Genomic DNA, 15062 nt, shown 5'->3' on the forward strand with positions numbered 1-15062 from the left:
ATGATAACGGAATAGTGTATGTAGATAGGCTTTAAAGTGGTTTCACAGGTCGGCACAACATCGAGGGCTGAAGGACCTGTACTGTGCTGTTATGTTCTATGGTTAACCTCCTGTTGTGTTGCACATGGGGAATTATAACCAAGTATAGCCTTCAGGCAAAGTAGAGTTGTGGCAGGTAATTGCATCACCGCTTGAAATCATAATTCAGTACCAAAATTAAATAATTAACTGCACCCAACGTTGCTCCATAATTTTGCCAATCACAACTCTGACAACAAAAAATGCATATGTTTAAAAAATGTTCCTCGTAAAATGTTCCTCCACGAAGAATTGGTCATGTATATTACATTTTTGCCTTTATGCGGGAATGTTAACGTGAACAAAAAACAAGTGCAAGGTAGCATAGTGGGTAGCACTATTGCTTCACAGCGCCAGGGTCCCAGATTCGATTCCCGGCTTGGGTCACTGTCTGTGTGGAGTCTGCACGTTCTCCTAGTGTCTGTGTGGGTTTCCTCCGGGTGCTCCGGTTTCCTCTCACAAATCCCAAAAGACATGCTGTTAGGTAATTTGGACATTCTGACTTCTCCCTCTATGTCCCCGAACAGGCGCCGGAATGTGGCGACTAGGGGATTTTCAGAGTAACGTCACTGCAGTGTTAATGTAGGCCTACTTGTGATAATAAAAGATTATTATTATTATTATTGAAAGCATATAAATTGAGAGTTCTGGATTTGTGCCTTGACAGACCGAGATGTAACCAGCCCGCAGCAGTCGGATACCATTTTCACAATCCAGATTTGATAAAAACAGACCAAATAATCAAAATATTTAATGCTTGCTACTAAAATTAATTTGTAATTGATCTCGTCATCTTCTTATTGAGCTCCATGCCAAATGGCAGGGCCTTGGCGATTATTCACCAAATCACAGCAAAGTTACATAATTTATTCCATGGCTAAGAGAAGGAGGCTGGACCTCCATCTGACTCAGTAGGAAAGGGAATCATGCTGTGGGCATGAGCCTGATCCACACATCCAACTGTCCCCACCCACCTCCCACCAAACAATCTACTCACTGCAATTCCATAATTACGTAGTAAAAATTGCAGGATAAGAGACCAATGTTTTAAAAAAGGAGATAGCTAGAAATATATTTTAAATACTTTTAAACTATGAAGAAATATTACAAAAACCTTAAATTTCTCTATACTTTGATTGGAATGAAGACATGAAAATGTCAAGAAATATGTCTCATTAATTAACAGAAGAAAGGCTCACTTCAATCAATACAAAGATGATATATATAAAATGTGTGTGTATCTACACTCAGCTCATGATGCTACCATAGAAGATCAGACTTCTGCCACCTTGGCTTGGGCACAGCACCGAAAAGAGCATCCAGAGCATTACGACTATGATTTTCCCCGATATCGGCAAAAGCCAATGTGGGGCACGAAAAGTGCCATTGAAGCTGCTGATGGCGATAGCGCCTTTCTCCAGTCGATAATGCGGCATTTTGGAAAAAGAGACGACAAAGTCACGGGTCCCACAACAAATCGCTGGCAGGGGGGCCTCTGATTCGCCCGCCCCGTGGGCACCTTCGAAGCGCGATGGTTGGGGTGCAATTATTAAAGATCACCCCAGCACATAGCGAGCAAACCAGTTCAGCCTGGATCTCCTTTCTCACCCCGAGCAATGCACTCACCTGAGTTCCCCTGGAAGGTCTGGAAAATCCCAGCCTACATTACTCCTGTACCCTGCTCTTGCGCTCAGCTATGAATGCTGAGTGAAATTCTGTACCAATAATATGAAAAGAAATGAAATGAAAAACACTTATTGTCACAAGTAGGCTTCAATGAAGTTACTGTGAAAAGCCCCTAGTCGCCACATTCCGGCATCTGTTCGGGGTGGCTGGTACGGGAATTGAACCGTGCTGCTGGCCTGCCTTGGTCTGCTTTAAAAGTCAGCGATTTAGCCCAGAGAGCTAAACTAGCCCCTAATATGCTCGTTGCCTATCCTATTGCACCCTTAGTCAATAAAATGTGCACAATGCGATAAAATTCCTAGATCTGTGGATCTCAAAACAAATCATAAATAGCTGCTGCAGTGAAGAACAGCAGTTTTATACCCCTCCCGGGTGGTATGGACTGTGCGGTTCCCTTTGACCTCGGATAAATATGAACTTCCCTGATTGGGGGGGTGGCAGCCTACTCCCAGTAGACATAAAAACCCTGACCCTGATATAGGTTGGCGCAGGAGACCCTTCGGGAGTGGAGTTGTAGATAGTAAGATTGTGTAATTAAGCCTTTTGTTTTGCCCCTCATTGCTTCCTTGTGGTCCCTCTGTCAGGGTCCAACAAACAGGCTGGATAAATCTGTGATCAGCAGTAATACAACATTGAAAAGTGGTATCACAGCGCAATCTATAGGTGGTACTGGTTAAGAGCAAGATTCCTCTCCCAACCTTTTAATGAAACACATGCCACATTGGTGAGACTGCACCTTGAGTATTGTGCACAGTTTTAGTCCCCTTATTTGAGGCTAGATGTACTGGCATTGGAGGCAGTTCAGTGGAGGTTCACTAGATTGATTCCAGAGAAGAATGATTTATCTTATGAAGAGAGTTTGAGCAGTTTAGGCCGATTCTCTCTGGAATCTGTGGAATTCGCTACTGGGGGCTTTTCACAGAAACTTAATTGCAGTGTTAAAGTAAGCTCCTTGTGACAACAATAAAGATTATTATTATTTTGGGATCTCAGCTAGCGAGGGTGAGATCCAGGCCGTGATGTCTTGTGAGGTTTGGATGAATCTCGCGTGACGTCTCGAGTATCGCGAATCTCATGAGGGGCTGACTTGGTGACGCGACGAGGCTGGTAAATCACGGCCATTGTCTCATGGGACGTACCCATGAGAGAGAGGAATTTTAATAAGTCAGAAAACAGATGTAAATTGAGCCTCAAGTGCTTGGTTAAGGTAGGTTTCATTTGAAAGATATATGATGGATGCATGTTGGATGATAATCTTCATTTCTGTATTGTTTCTTATGAAAATCTGTCATCGTTACACTCTGCTTCTCTGGTATTTTGTTCCAAATATGCTGTGTTACTAAAATGGTATTCATTCTGTAACTACATATGCCAGTTGCTTCTAATGTAATGATTTATGATAAAGATATTCTCTTAATTTTAAAGTATACCTAACTCGATAATACATTATTGAATTTTAAGTTCTTACGTTTATATTTAAATTACATGTTACTGAAGAATATAGGTAGATTTCATGAATTGTTGCATCTAGTTAAGAATGCTGCTCGGAAGGTGTGTAGCCCAGGTAATTGTGGGCTTAATTTTCCATCCATTTAAATTGGTGAACAAATACATTTTTGCATCCGTATTCACCAAAGCAAAGGACTTTGTGGAAGGTGATTCTTAGGTAGGGTGTGTGGTCAGTCTGAGTCATGTTGACATCTAAAAGGAGGAGGTATTGGGTGTTTTAAAATACATTCAGGTAGATATATTTCCAGGTAGATGGGATTTACCCCAGAATACTGAGGGAAGCAAGGGAGGAAATTGCTGGGGCCTTAATTGACATCTTTGTATCCTCATTGGCTACAGGTGAGATCTCAGAGGCCTGGAGAATAGCTAATGTGGTGCCACTGTTTAAGAAAGGTAGCAGGGATAATCCAGGAGACTGTAGGCCGGTGAGCCTCACGTCGGTAGGAGGTAAATTATTGGAGAGAATTCTCAGGATACATGATTTATACACATTTGGAAACAAATGGACTCATTAGCGATAGACAGCATGGTTTTGTGAAGGGGAGGTCGTATCTCACTAATTTGATCAAGTTCTTTGAGGAGGTGACAAAGTTGATTGATGAGGGGAGGGCGGTGGATGTTGTTTTCATAGACTTCAGTAAAGCCTTTGACAAGGTGCCTCATGGCAGACTGGTACAAAGGTGAAGTCGCATGGGATCAGAGGTGAGGTGGCACGATGGGTACAGAACTGGCTCGGTCACAGAAGGCAAAGGATAGCAGTAGAAGGGTGTTTTTATGAATGGAAGTTGTGACTAGTGTTCCACAGGGATCTGTGCTTGGGCCTCTGTTGTTTGTAGTGTACATAAACGATTTGGAGGAAAATGTAGCTGGTCTGATTAGTAAGTTCGCAGATGACACCAAGGTTGGTGGAGTGACAGATAGTGTTGAGGATTGTCAGAGGATTATAGCAGGGCATAGATAGATTGGAAACTTGGGCAGGGAAATGGTAAATGGAGTTTAATCCAGACAAATGTGAAGTAATGCATTTGGTATGTCTAACGCAGAGTGGAAATATACGGTAAAACTCTCAGGAATATAGAAAGTCAGACAGATCTCAGCGTGCAGGTCCACAGATCTTTGAAAGTGTTAACACAAGTGGACAAAGTAGTCAAGAAAACATACGGAATGCATGCCTTCATTGGATGGGGCATCATGTACAAAAACTGGCAAGTCATGCTACAGTTGTATAGAACTTTGGTAATATTGCACTTGGAATATTGCGCACAATTCTGGTCCGCACACTACCAGAAGGATGTGGAGGTTTTGGAGAGGGTGCAGAGGAGGTTTACCAGGATGTTGCCTGGTCTGTCGGGTGTTAACAATGCTGAGAGAAGGCAGCACGGTGGACACAGTGGTTAGCACTGCTGCTTCACAGCACTGAGGTCCCAGGTTCAATCCCAGCTCTGGGTCGCTGTCCGTGTGGAGTTTGCACATTCTCCCGTAGTTTGCGTGGGTTTCACCCCCACAACCCAAAGATGTGCAGGGTAGGTGGATTGGCCATGCAAAATTGCCCCTTAATTGGAAAAAATTAATTGGATACTCTAAATTTTAAAGAAATAGAAAAGCTATGTGGAGAAGCTGACTAGATTTGACTGTTTTCATTCGAATGACGGAGGTTGAAGGTGACCTAATAGAGGTCTACAAGATTATGAGGAGCATGGATAGAGTGGATGGGCAGGCATTCTTTCCGAGGGTGGAGGGATCAGTCACCAGGGGGCATAGGTTTAAGGTCCATGCGGCAAAGTTTAGAGGAGATGTGTGAGGCAGGTTTTTTGCAGAGGGTGATGAGTGCCTGGAACGCGTTGCCAGGGCAGGTTGTGGAAGCAGATACATTAACTGCGTTCAGAAGGCATCTCGACAAATACATGGATAGGATGGTACAGAGGGAAACGGCACTTGAAAGTGCTGAGGGCTTTGGCCAAGGGTGGTATCATGACCGGTACAGGCTTGGAGAGCCGTAGGGCTTGTTCCTGTGCTGTACTGTTCTTTGTTCAGACATTGCAAACATGCAACTTTTCACTAAGCACCCTCTGCAAGTTCCATTCTGTGCTGGGAGTACCTAACAGTGGATCAACCCTATAGAAGGAGCACCATATGATGTGTGTGTTTGCATGTGCCAGCATGTGTTGGAAAGGAAGTGAAGAGGAATAAACTTCTCCATTTTGTTTTAGATTAAACCTTTAGTAGAACGTCATTTATCCAGTAATGATGTGAAACCAATTTACGTTGCATCCAGTCTTCAAAATGACCTCGTTGAAGATGAACCTATTAGAGAATATTCAGCACTATCCACGTCAAATGAAGTAAGTATTGTTCTATTGAACCTAAATGAAGGACAAATCTGATGCAATGTTTATCAGGAAACTAATAGGTTGCAGGAGGAAGGCATGACTGAGGAAAGTGACCAAAACTAAAACTAGAGTATCTGAGATGGAAATATGATGCAGCTTTTATGGACGATCACAACTTTTTGCTTGTTCTCTATACTTGTAAATGGTATTGGAATGGGTTAAGTTATCGATAGACAATATCCTCCGTACCTTAATTTGAGAGTCATAATGTTAAAGCTTACAGCACAATGAGACTGTAGACTTTATGGAGAATGTTAACAGCCTGCACGAGGCAGTGTCACCGAGAGGCATGGGGGGGGGCAGCAAAAATGGAGGTGAGATGGTGTCGTACCAGCTCCCTGACCATGTCGCAGGGAATTCTAATGACAATGGGATCAATTTCCAACTAGCAAATTCAAATATCCAAATGCCTCACTAAGGGCCATTGAATACATTTAAGAAGGAAATAGATTTCTTGAAACTAAAGGCATCAAGAGGTATGGGGAGAGAGCAGGATGTAAAAAGTGTTTGGTTTCTGTGACCCTTTTTGGCATTCTTCTAGTACCTCATACTTTGGCTCAGCGTTGATCTTTCATTTCCTCTGATATACTATGAGATGTTTTTCTACGTTCAAGGTTCCGCATATAACTTCCTGCAACTATAATGGTAGTAGCATTAGCAGTATGTTAATTTTAATATTTCTTATCCAGAACTGTGATTTTAGACATGCATTATTATTGTAGCCACGATCTGAGCTGAAGCACTGATGAAATAGAAGATTATCTTTTTCCTGGTGCATATGGAATCCATGTATATGGTGCCAATTGTATTTAAAAGCTCAGAACTTTTTTGTGGAAGAGGCTTGGCGAAGATGTGATGATGCGTTTTTAAACAATTGCTACCATAAACAACAATGAATATATTGTTATCAAACTTGTTACTTATTTAAAGCTAAACGAGTTGTTTCTTGCTTGACAGTCACAGGCACTGGAGATCAAAATGCTAAAGCATGCGGTTGCCAAATGTCAGGAGAAGCTCCAGGTACTGGACGTGGTGCAGAGTAAGCTGCAGGCTTTAGAATGTGCGACAGCTGGAAAAGTGATTATAGATGAGAGAGACTGGAATAATCTGCTGAGCCGTGTTGTTCTGCTCGAAACTCAGCTGTTGCTGCATTCCAGAAAGGTAAGCCAGAGTTTTATTTTTAGACGTACTCAGTTGGCTGGCCAATTCAACTACAGGCTGCGTCACAACCAAGCCGAATCATGTTCTTACACTGTGAGAACTTTTAATCTGGCTTAATGGCTCGTGACCAGAATCCAAAATTTCCAGCCACTCCACCCAGTGCTCCACCTAAGAAACTCTGTGTAACTGGTCATGGTTCTGTGGGTTCTTGCATCCTAGAGCCGCATCTTCAACCCCACACTTGGCAGACGTTTCCGTGAGATAGGATTGGCCCTCGAGATCACTGGTATTCGTTTCTCAGGCTCCTTTTCTGGGCCTCCTTGTGTAGTCGGATGTCCTCTAAGAATTGTGTCCCTACAATCAGGAGGTTCCTCCAAGTAGGTTTCTTCTGAGCAAGGGTCTCCCAGGCATTCATGTTGCATTTCCTGAAGTAAGCCTTCAGGCTCTCTTTGAAGCGTCTTTTTTTTTTTGCTCCTCGTGTTCTGAAGCCTTCCTTAAGCTGGGCGAAGAAGACTTGCTTTGTCAGTCGGGACTCTGACATCCTAAGCACATGGCTGGCCCAGCGGAGTTGCTTTCAGATGGTCATGAACTCGATGCTGGTGCTCTTGGCTCCTTCAAGGACGCTGATGTTAATCCTCCTGTCCTCCCAGCTGATGCGGAGAATCCTCCTCAGACAATGTTGATGGTACCTCTCAGGGCCTTGATGTGGTGTCTGTACATAGTCCAGGTTTCTGAGCTGAATAGAAAAGTTTAGGAAGACGACGCCTTGTACATGAGGATCTTGATATCAGCAAGGATGTCACCGTCATCAAACACTTTCGTCTTGGGAATCTGAAGGTGGCTCTCGTGGATTGGATACGATGTTGTATCTCCACATCAATGTCAGCCTTAGGTGGCTCCCCAGGTATGGAAATGTTCCACATTTGGGAGAATTTGTACCTTGATCATGCTGGAGGTAGAGACCGAATCTTGCCCTGGGGCAGGTTGGTAAAGGACTTGAGTCTTGAGGCTGAGACCGATTCTTTGGCATACTTCCGCGAATGTGTCAAACATGGCCCAGAGATTCTCTTCTGAGATAGTGGAGATGGCAATGTAATTCGCATACTGAAGTTCCACGAGCGATGTCAGTGTCATTTTAATCTTGAATTCCAATGGGTTGAGGTTGAAAGGTTTTCCATCCATCCTGAAGACGATGTCCACTCCACTGGGAAGCTTGCTCTTGACAATGTGAAGGATGGTGGTGAAGAGGATGGAGAAAAGGATAGGGGCAATTACACAACCTTGCTTGACTCCAGTCTTGACCTCGCAGGCATTGTCTTATTTCTATCGGTGAGGACTGTCTGCAACATCTTGTCATGGAGGATTTGAAGGATGCTGATGAATTTTTCTGGACAACCAACTTTTGACAGGATCTTCCATAACACTTCCCGATTACTGGTCAGAATGTGTAGAATGGCTGATGTTGCACCTGGCATTTCTCTTGAAGCTGCCGAGCAGTGGAAATCATGTTCGCTGTTCCACGGTTTGGTTTTCTGGAAGAATTTCTTCAGAGACTGGGAGAAAGCTGTTAGCGAGGATTCGGGCAATGATTTTCCCAGCAATGGAGAGTAGTGGGATTCCTTAGTAGTTCCCACAGTCTGCTTTGTTTCCTTTCTTGAAGATGGTGTAGATGACAGCATCCCTGAGGTCGGCAGAAATTTCTTCTCTGTCCCAGATTTTCAGCAATAGCTAATGGAGATGACGGGTGATCTCTTCTCTTTCAAGTTTGAATATCTCCTTTGGAATATTGTCTACTCCTGCAGCTTTTCCATTCTTCATGTGCTTAATGGCAGCTTCGACTTGGTCCATGCTTGATAGGAGTTGAAGATCACCTTTGATGGGGAGTTGGGAGATTTACTCAAACATGTCCTCATCTATCAGGGTTTAGACGTTCTTGGAAGTATTCTGTCCATCAAAGTTTTCTCTGATGTTTTCTCTGCCATCCTTATTCCGCAATGGTTTGACGCCGAGGGTATTGTGCCCATATATTGCCTTGGTGGCACTGAAGAAGCACCAGGTGTCAAACGTGTCAGCGAGGAGTTGCAGCTCCTTAGCTTTCTCAGTTCACCATTGGTTCTTGATTTCCCAAGTTCTTCTTTGTGCCTCCACCTCGGCTAAGTGATGAGCTCTCCTCTTTGCCTGCTGGTTTTGTTTTTTGCCAGGCACGGAGAGCCTTCCTCTTGTCAATGAGGTCTTCAATGGTGTGACCTTTCTCGTTGAACCAGTCTTGGTGTATCCTGGTCTTGTAGCTGATGGTTTCTTCGCAGCTTCAGATGATGGCTGACTTCAGATCTTTCCAGTTGTCCTCCACTCCATTAGAATGGACACTTTGTGATTTTGGAGAAGACATTATTGAAAGATCACTAGCATGCTTTGCCATTGTAGCCGCTCAGTGTTGATCGTTTTTCTGAGCTGTTTCTTCATCTTCCACTGCTTCTGGTGGGATTGGATGGACATGGAGGAGAGGATGAGCCGGTGGTCTGCCTAGCAGTCATCTGCACAGGTCATCGCTTTGGTGATGGGGGCATCCTTTTGGTCTCTGGATCGAACAATGATGCCGATCATGTGTCAGTGCTTTGACTGTGGGTTATCTCCAGGAAGTCTTGAACTTGTCTTTTTGGCGGAACAGTGTGTCAGTGATCGCAAGCTTTTATCCGCGTCAATGGAGAACCCCATTGGAATTACAATTGCCAACTTCTTCCGATAGTTCCTTTCCAGATTTGCATGTCCTTTCCAACACTGATGTTGAAGTCCCCAAAAAGGATGATCTTGGGAATGTTGCAGAGGATGGAGTTCAGGATGGAGTAGAAGTCTTCTTTGGACTCATCATTGGCATCAAGGGTTGGGGCACAGGCACTTAGGACTATTGCCTGCTGGTTCTTGGCAAGTTATACACAGAGGGGCATGAGGTGCTCGTTGATGCCGCCAGGGAGCTCCCAAGAGTCAGTTGACGAGTTCTTGATGGCGAAACCAATTCTGTGCATCCTGGGCTGATCCTTGGGTTTTCCTCCAGAAGAAGGTGCAACCACCGCCATCTTCTCTCTGCTACTCTTCGTCTGCTCTTTGGGTCTCTTGCAGGGTAGCAATGTCGGTATTGAAGTGTCCCGAGTGTCACAGGCAACCAGGGCAGTTCTCCGACTGGTCGATTGTTTTGCTCATTATCCAAAAGGGTTCATCCATTCCAGGTGCTGAAATTCAGTTTAATTTTGATTTCCTGACTGCAAGTAAATGAGTCTGCTGGATGTGGTTTTCCAGCCAGGTTGGGGATGAAACAGACTATTTTTAGGACAGCTTTTCTAGCCCTTTCCCCATGTGGGATGAACAGAGTGGATCCTAAAGAGGGCTGCTCAGTCGTTAAGAAAGCTGCCGAAATGTTCTCCTGTTCTTATTCCAAGTGCGAGACAACTGAATCAAACTCCACTGCCTTCATGCTGGTCCGAAACTAGGGACTTCCAGATTTCAAGGTTCTGCCCCTGTTACCTCTTGCTGTTTGCTGCAAGGCTTGGCCGTGTGGGGAGTGTGCTTGTTTTCTCTAGGTAGACTCCTGGTACAGGACATGTTTTAATGTGAGTCTGCTGATGCACATCAGCAGACACGAGGGGCTGGATTCTCTGCAGCCCCATGCCGAAATCGCGTTTGGCGCGGGGGCGGAGAATTGAAGTTCCCGACTGAATCGGGCCCGGTGCCGCTTCGGCGATTCTCCGGGTCTTGGAGAATCACTCCTCCGCGAATTACGCCATGCGGCTGGGAGCCATTACCAGAAGCCCTCCCAGAGATACTACGCTCCCGACCGGCCGAGTTCCCGATGGCATGGAACTAATGTGGTATAGCCGGTCAGGACTCTCGCGCGGCGGCTGCGGACTCAGTCCGCGGCTGCCCTGGTGGGGGGGGGGGGGGGGGATCGAGCACCGGGGGGGGGGGGGGGGCTAATGGGCGGTCGGGTCAGCGATCGGGCTGGTCTGATGCAGCGGCGCGCAGCCGACCAGGGGGGCGTAGATTGTTCTTGTTGGTCCGCGGTCCGAGTCCGCCATGACGCTCGGAACGGGAAATGCGGGGGCCCCTATCCGCAGCCAAAGCTGCGTGAAGCTCCCCGGGTCCCTGCTAGCCCCCTGAAGCCTTTTATTTTTTGCAGAAACTGGGGAATGCAACACCAGTGTTTTTACGCCGGCGTGGGGACATAGCCCCATTTTGGGAGAATACAGCCCAAGGTCCTTTTTAAAAAAATATGTTTGTAGTGGTTTTTGCATTTAATTTGTAACAACATTGCTTAATAAGGATTTAAATATGACTGAAAAGAAAACAAAATATCCAAAGAAAACACACTGTAGAAAACAAAACGGGAACAAAGTAATCCAGTGTAAATACATAGGAAACATATATACAGATTTGAGTACTGTTAGCATTGGGCCCCCAGTAATTGGTTATCCCAAAAGCATAATCAAAGACCCCTCCCACCCGGCTTACTCACTCTTTCAACTTCTTCCATCGGGCAGGAGATACAGAAGTCTGAGAACACGCACAAACAGACTCAAAAACAGCTTCTTCCCCACTGTCACCAGACTCCTAAATGACCCTCTTATGGACTGACCTCATTAACACTACACCCTGTATGCTTCATCCGATGCCAGTGCTTATGTAGTTACATTGTATATGTTGCGATGCCCTATTATGTATTTTCTTTTATTCCCTTTTCTTCTCATGTACTTAATGATCTGTTGAGCTGTTCGCAGAAAAATACTTTTCACTGTACCTCGGTACACGTGACAATAAACAAATCCAATACAAGTACTGTTTCAGTATTTACATATGGCCTCATGGTATTAAAACATGCCAGGAGCTTGTTTGAGGTCTCCCAGGTGCACCCTGTTGTTGTTGCTGTGGCTACCCTCCCTGGATTCACCCCCTTCGGCGCCCCTTGGTCCTTCTGCCCTGCTTCCCTCTGTGCTCTGGTTGGTCTTCCCCCACCCCTACCGCCTTCCCCTTCTCCATCTTTGCTTGTTTCGGTCCCCTGCTCCCTTATTGGATGATGGTCACAAACAGGTCCTCGAGCACTTGATAAATTGCTTCCATGTATTGTGGAAGCCCACTTCTGATAGTGAATTTTATCTTGTCCGAATTGAGGAATTCCGCTGGGTCGGACAGCCAGTCTGCGGCCTTGGGTGGAGCTACTGATCTCCAGCTGAGTCTCCATCAGGTGATCAGGGAGACAAAGGCATCTGCCCCTCTCCTCGTAAAGAGTCCTGGCTGTTCCCGAAGACTGCCACTTGTGGGTATGGGGCCAGACTCACCCCCACAACGTTGGATGTGGCCTTGAAAAAGGCGGTCCAGTACCCGACGAGTTTGGGCCATGACATGGGCATGGTTTGCCAGGTCTTCCTGACACCATTCACACTTGTCCTCCACCTCAGGAAGAAACTCACTTGTGCGTGTTCTGGTCAAATGCGCCCTGTGCACTTCCTTTAGCTGCATTAGCTCAGTCCTGCGCATGAAGAAATGGCATTCGCCCTATGCAGTGCTTCGATCCAGAGTCCTCTCCCTATCTCCATGCCTGGTTCTTCCACTTTTACTTTGTCTCGTCCAGTGGTGACCACATCTCCTCCAGTATGGTTCGTACATGTCAGAGTACTTACTGTCCCCTAATTCACCCACGGTTCAAAGCCTGTCCAGTAGGGAGTGTCCTGGTAGCTGGGAGAATGTTGCTATCTCCTTGCGGAGGAAGTTTGTTAGTTGCATATATTGCAACTCGCTTTCTTTTGAAGTTGTGGCTTGTCTATCAGTTCCTCCGGGGTTGCTATTCTGCCGTCTATGTATAGGCCCCTACCATCAGTGTCCCCTCACCCTTTCTCCACCATTTAAAGGAGGTGTCTAATGTCAGCAGTGTGAATTTATTGTTCTTGCCGATGGGGCTATGGCAGACATTGCTACCAGACCATAGTGAAGCCTGAGTTATTCCATGCCTTAAGCATGGCCACCACCACTGAGTTTTTTAAGTACACAGCTGGCTGAGGGGAATGGGAGTGTGGCCATGGCCAGCCTGGAGGGATGTCCCCACACAGGAAATCTCCTCCATTTTTACCCATTTCGCTTCCTGCCCCTGACCCATCACCGTACTCTCTGTGGTGGCTGCCCAGTAATAGATTTGGAAGTTCGGAAGGGCCGGCCCCCCGTGATTCTCCATCTTTGTAGGACGCTCTGGCGGATCATAGGATTCTCCCTCGCTCTCCCTCTTCCCCACCACCTCAACACACACACACACACAAACGCCATGATTAATTTGTCTAACTTAGTGAAGAAGGCCTTGGGAATGAAGATTGGGAAGTATCTGAATAGGAAGAGGAATATGGGCAGCACATTCATCTTGATCGTCTGCACTCTCCCCGCCAGGCAGTGCGAGAGTGAGTCCCACCTCTGCAGGTCCCTCTTTACCTCCTCCATCAGGCCCACCAGGTTCCATTTAGGGGCTTGGAATAGCATTCTCCCCCTACCAGCTTCCCAGGCATCAGCGCCACGTATTCCGTTGGGTTTCTGCCCTCAGATAGCCTGACAATCCTGAGGTTCTTGTGGCAAGATCTATTTTCCTGGGTCTCCTTCCCTTTTAGGGCTCCCTGCACTGCCACCAACCTTGCCAATTCTGTCTCGAGTGAGGTTATCCGATCACTCTGGTCAGTGGCTGCTTTTTCGAGTTCCCACCTCCTGGATCTCCAACCGCCGCTCTGTCCTCTCCAGCGCCTCTTTGAAGGGGGCCAGAGGGATTACTATGGCCTCCTTCACGGTCACCGCAAGGTTCTTCTTAATGGAGTCCCTATGTTTTAGGAGCTCTTATATTAGGAGCTCCATCCACTGTCCCGTCGGTGGCTGAGCTAGCGTTTGTGTTGGTGACCCCCCCGGTTCACCATGCCCTGCTCTGCTTCACTCCTCATGTTTGCATTCTGGGTCTTCCTCTCCTGACTCTTCCTGCTCTTACTAACTTTTTGGTTTCTTCGTTGATTTGAGGGCATTTCCGCAGGTGTTTGTTCATTTTTGGGTGTGGGTGGGTTTTTTTTTTTGTTGGCTTAATGATCTGTGCTGGTGTTGGTCAGAGATTGTCAAATAATATGCTAAATATTTGAGAAAGATGGGACTATTTGATAGCTCTTTCAGGTGCTGATGGACAAGGTGGGCTGAATGACCCTTTCCTCTGGTTTATGATTCCAAATAATGAAAGGTCGTAAATTAAATGTAAAGTGAAAGAATCAATGGAAAAGTGCAACATGTGCTATTTGTAACTTTTTATATATTGCATATTTAAAATAAAATCGATTCTAAAGCATGTAATTTTCACAAAAACATACAATATAACATGAATAATTTCATAAATTTACAGTTTCTTTCCTTCAGTAAAATTGCTACTAAGCTGGAGAATGGCAGCTGAAAAGAGAAAAATATTTTGCGCTTTCCCATAATGGTTTTCAAGTCATGGTATATTCTTTGTTTATTCATCTCTCTAGAATGATATGTCTTCTGATTCCATCAGTGGAAATGAAGAATACTCCTTGTGCCAAATGACAAGACTCAATTCTTCAGGTAAACTGGTTATATTTTGGAATGGTGAATTTTGGTTTGCATATACTTGTCTCTCATGCGCACACAGAGTTTGTTTTGTATCATGTTATGTAGAAGGAGGGTGGATTAAGAGCCACTGAGTGGTGGATATGGCTTTGTATACAATGGAAGACACTTGTACATCTCCCAGAAGCCAAGTTAGTTATAATGTGGTTAGCATCAGAGCTTAGATTTCCTGCCTTTATTCTTTCATTAAAAATAGTGGCTGACAAATGGGAAGTATTAAATGTGAAACTAGGTATAAAGATAAACAAACGGTACTGTACATATAAATTAATGTGATGTGTTTCATTGAATAAAAACTCGGAGCAAGAGTAGGCAATTCAGCCCCTTGAGCCCGTTCTGCCATTCAATATGATCATGGCTGATCTCACCGCCACCTTCCTGTCTTCTCCCCATAATCCTTCAATCCGCTACTAATTAAAAGCTATCTATCTCCTCAAATCTATACCTGGTCTAGGGGCTTTTCACAGTAACTTCATTGAAGCCTACTTGTGACAATAAGTGATTATTATTGTTAAATTTGTTCAGTGTTCTGGAGTCCACTGCATTCTGGGATAGAACATTCCACAGATTCACGACCCTTTGAATGAAGTA

At 45.2% G+C, this 15062-nt stretch overlaps 1 protein-coding gene across 8 annotated transcripts in view; it reads left to right on the forward strand.

The window, feature by feature from the left end:
• cep44 (centrosomal protein 44) overlaps window positions 1–15062 on the forward strand; it is a 114592-nt gene that overhangs the window by 64416 nt on the left and 35114 nt on the right. For all 8 annotated transcript variants that reach the window (XM_072515765.1, XM_072515771.1, XM_072515769.1 and 5 more), the window contains 3 exons: window positions 5484–5615; window positions 6621–6824; window positions 14351–14426. In XM_072515765.1, the coding sequence (XP_072371866.1) occupies window positions 5484–5615; window positions 6621–6824; window positions 14351–14426 (412 nt within the window). The remainder of the gene's footprint in view (window positions 1–5483; window positions 5616–6620; window positions 6825–14350; window positions 14427–15062) is intronic.

Source organism: Scyliorhinus torazame, chromosome 9, assembly GCF_047496885.1.
Source record: "Scyliorhinus torazame isolate Kashiwa2021f chromosome 9, sScyTor2.1, whole genome shotgun sequence".
Taxonomy (NCBI): Eukaryota; Metazoa; Chordata; class Chondrichthyes; order Carcharhiniformes; family Scyliorhinidae; genus Scyliorhinus; species Scyliorhinus torazame.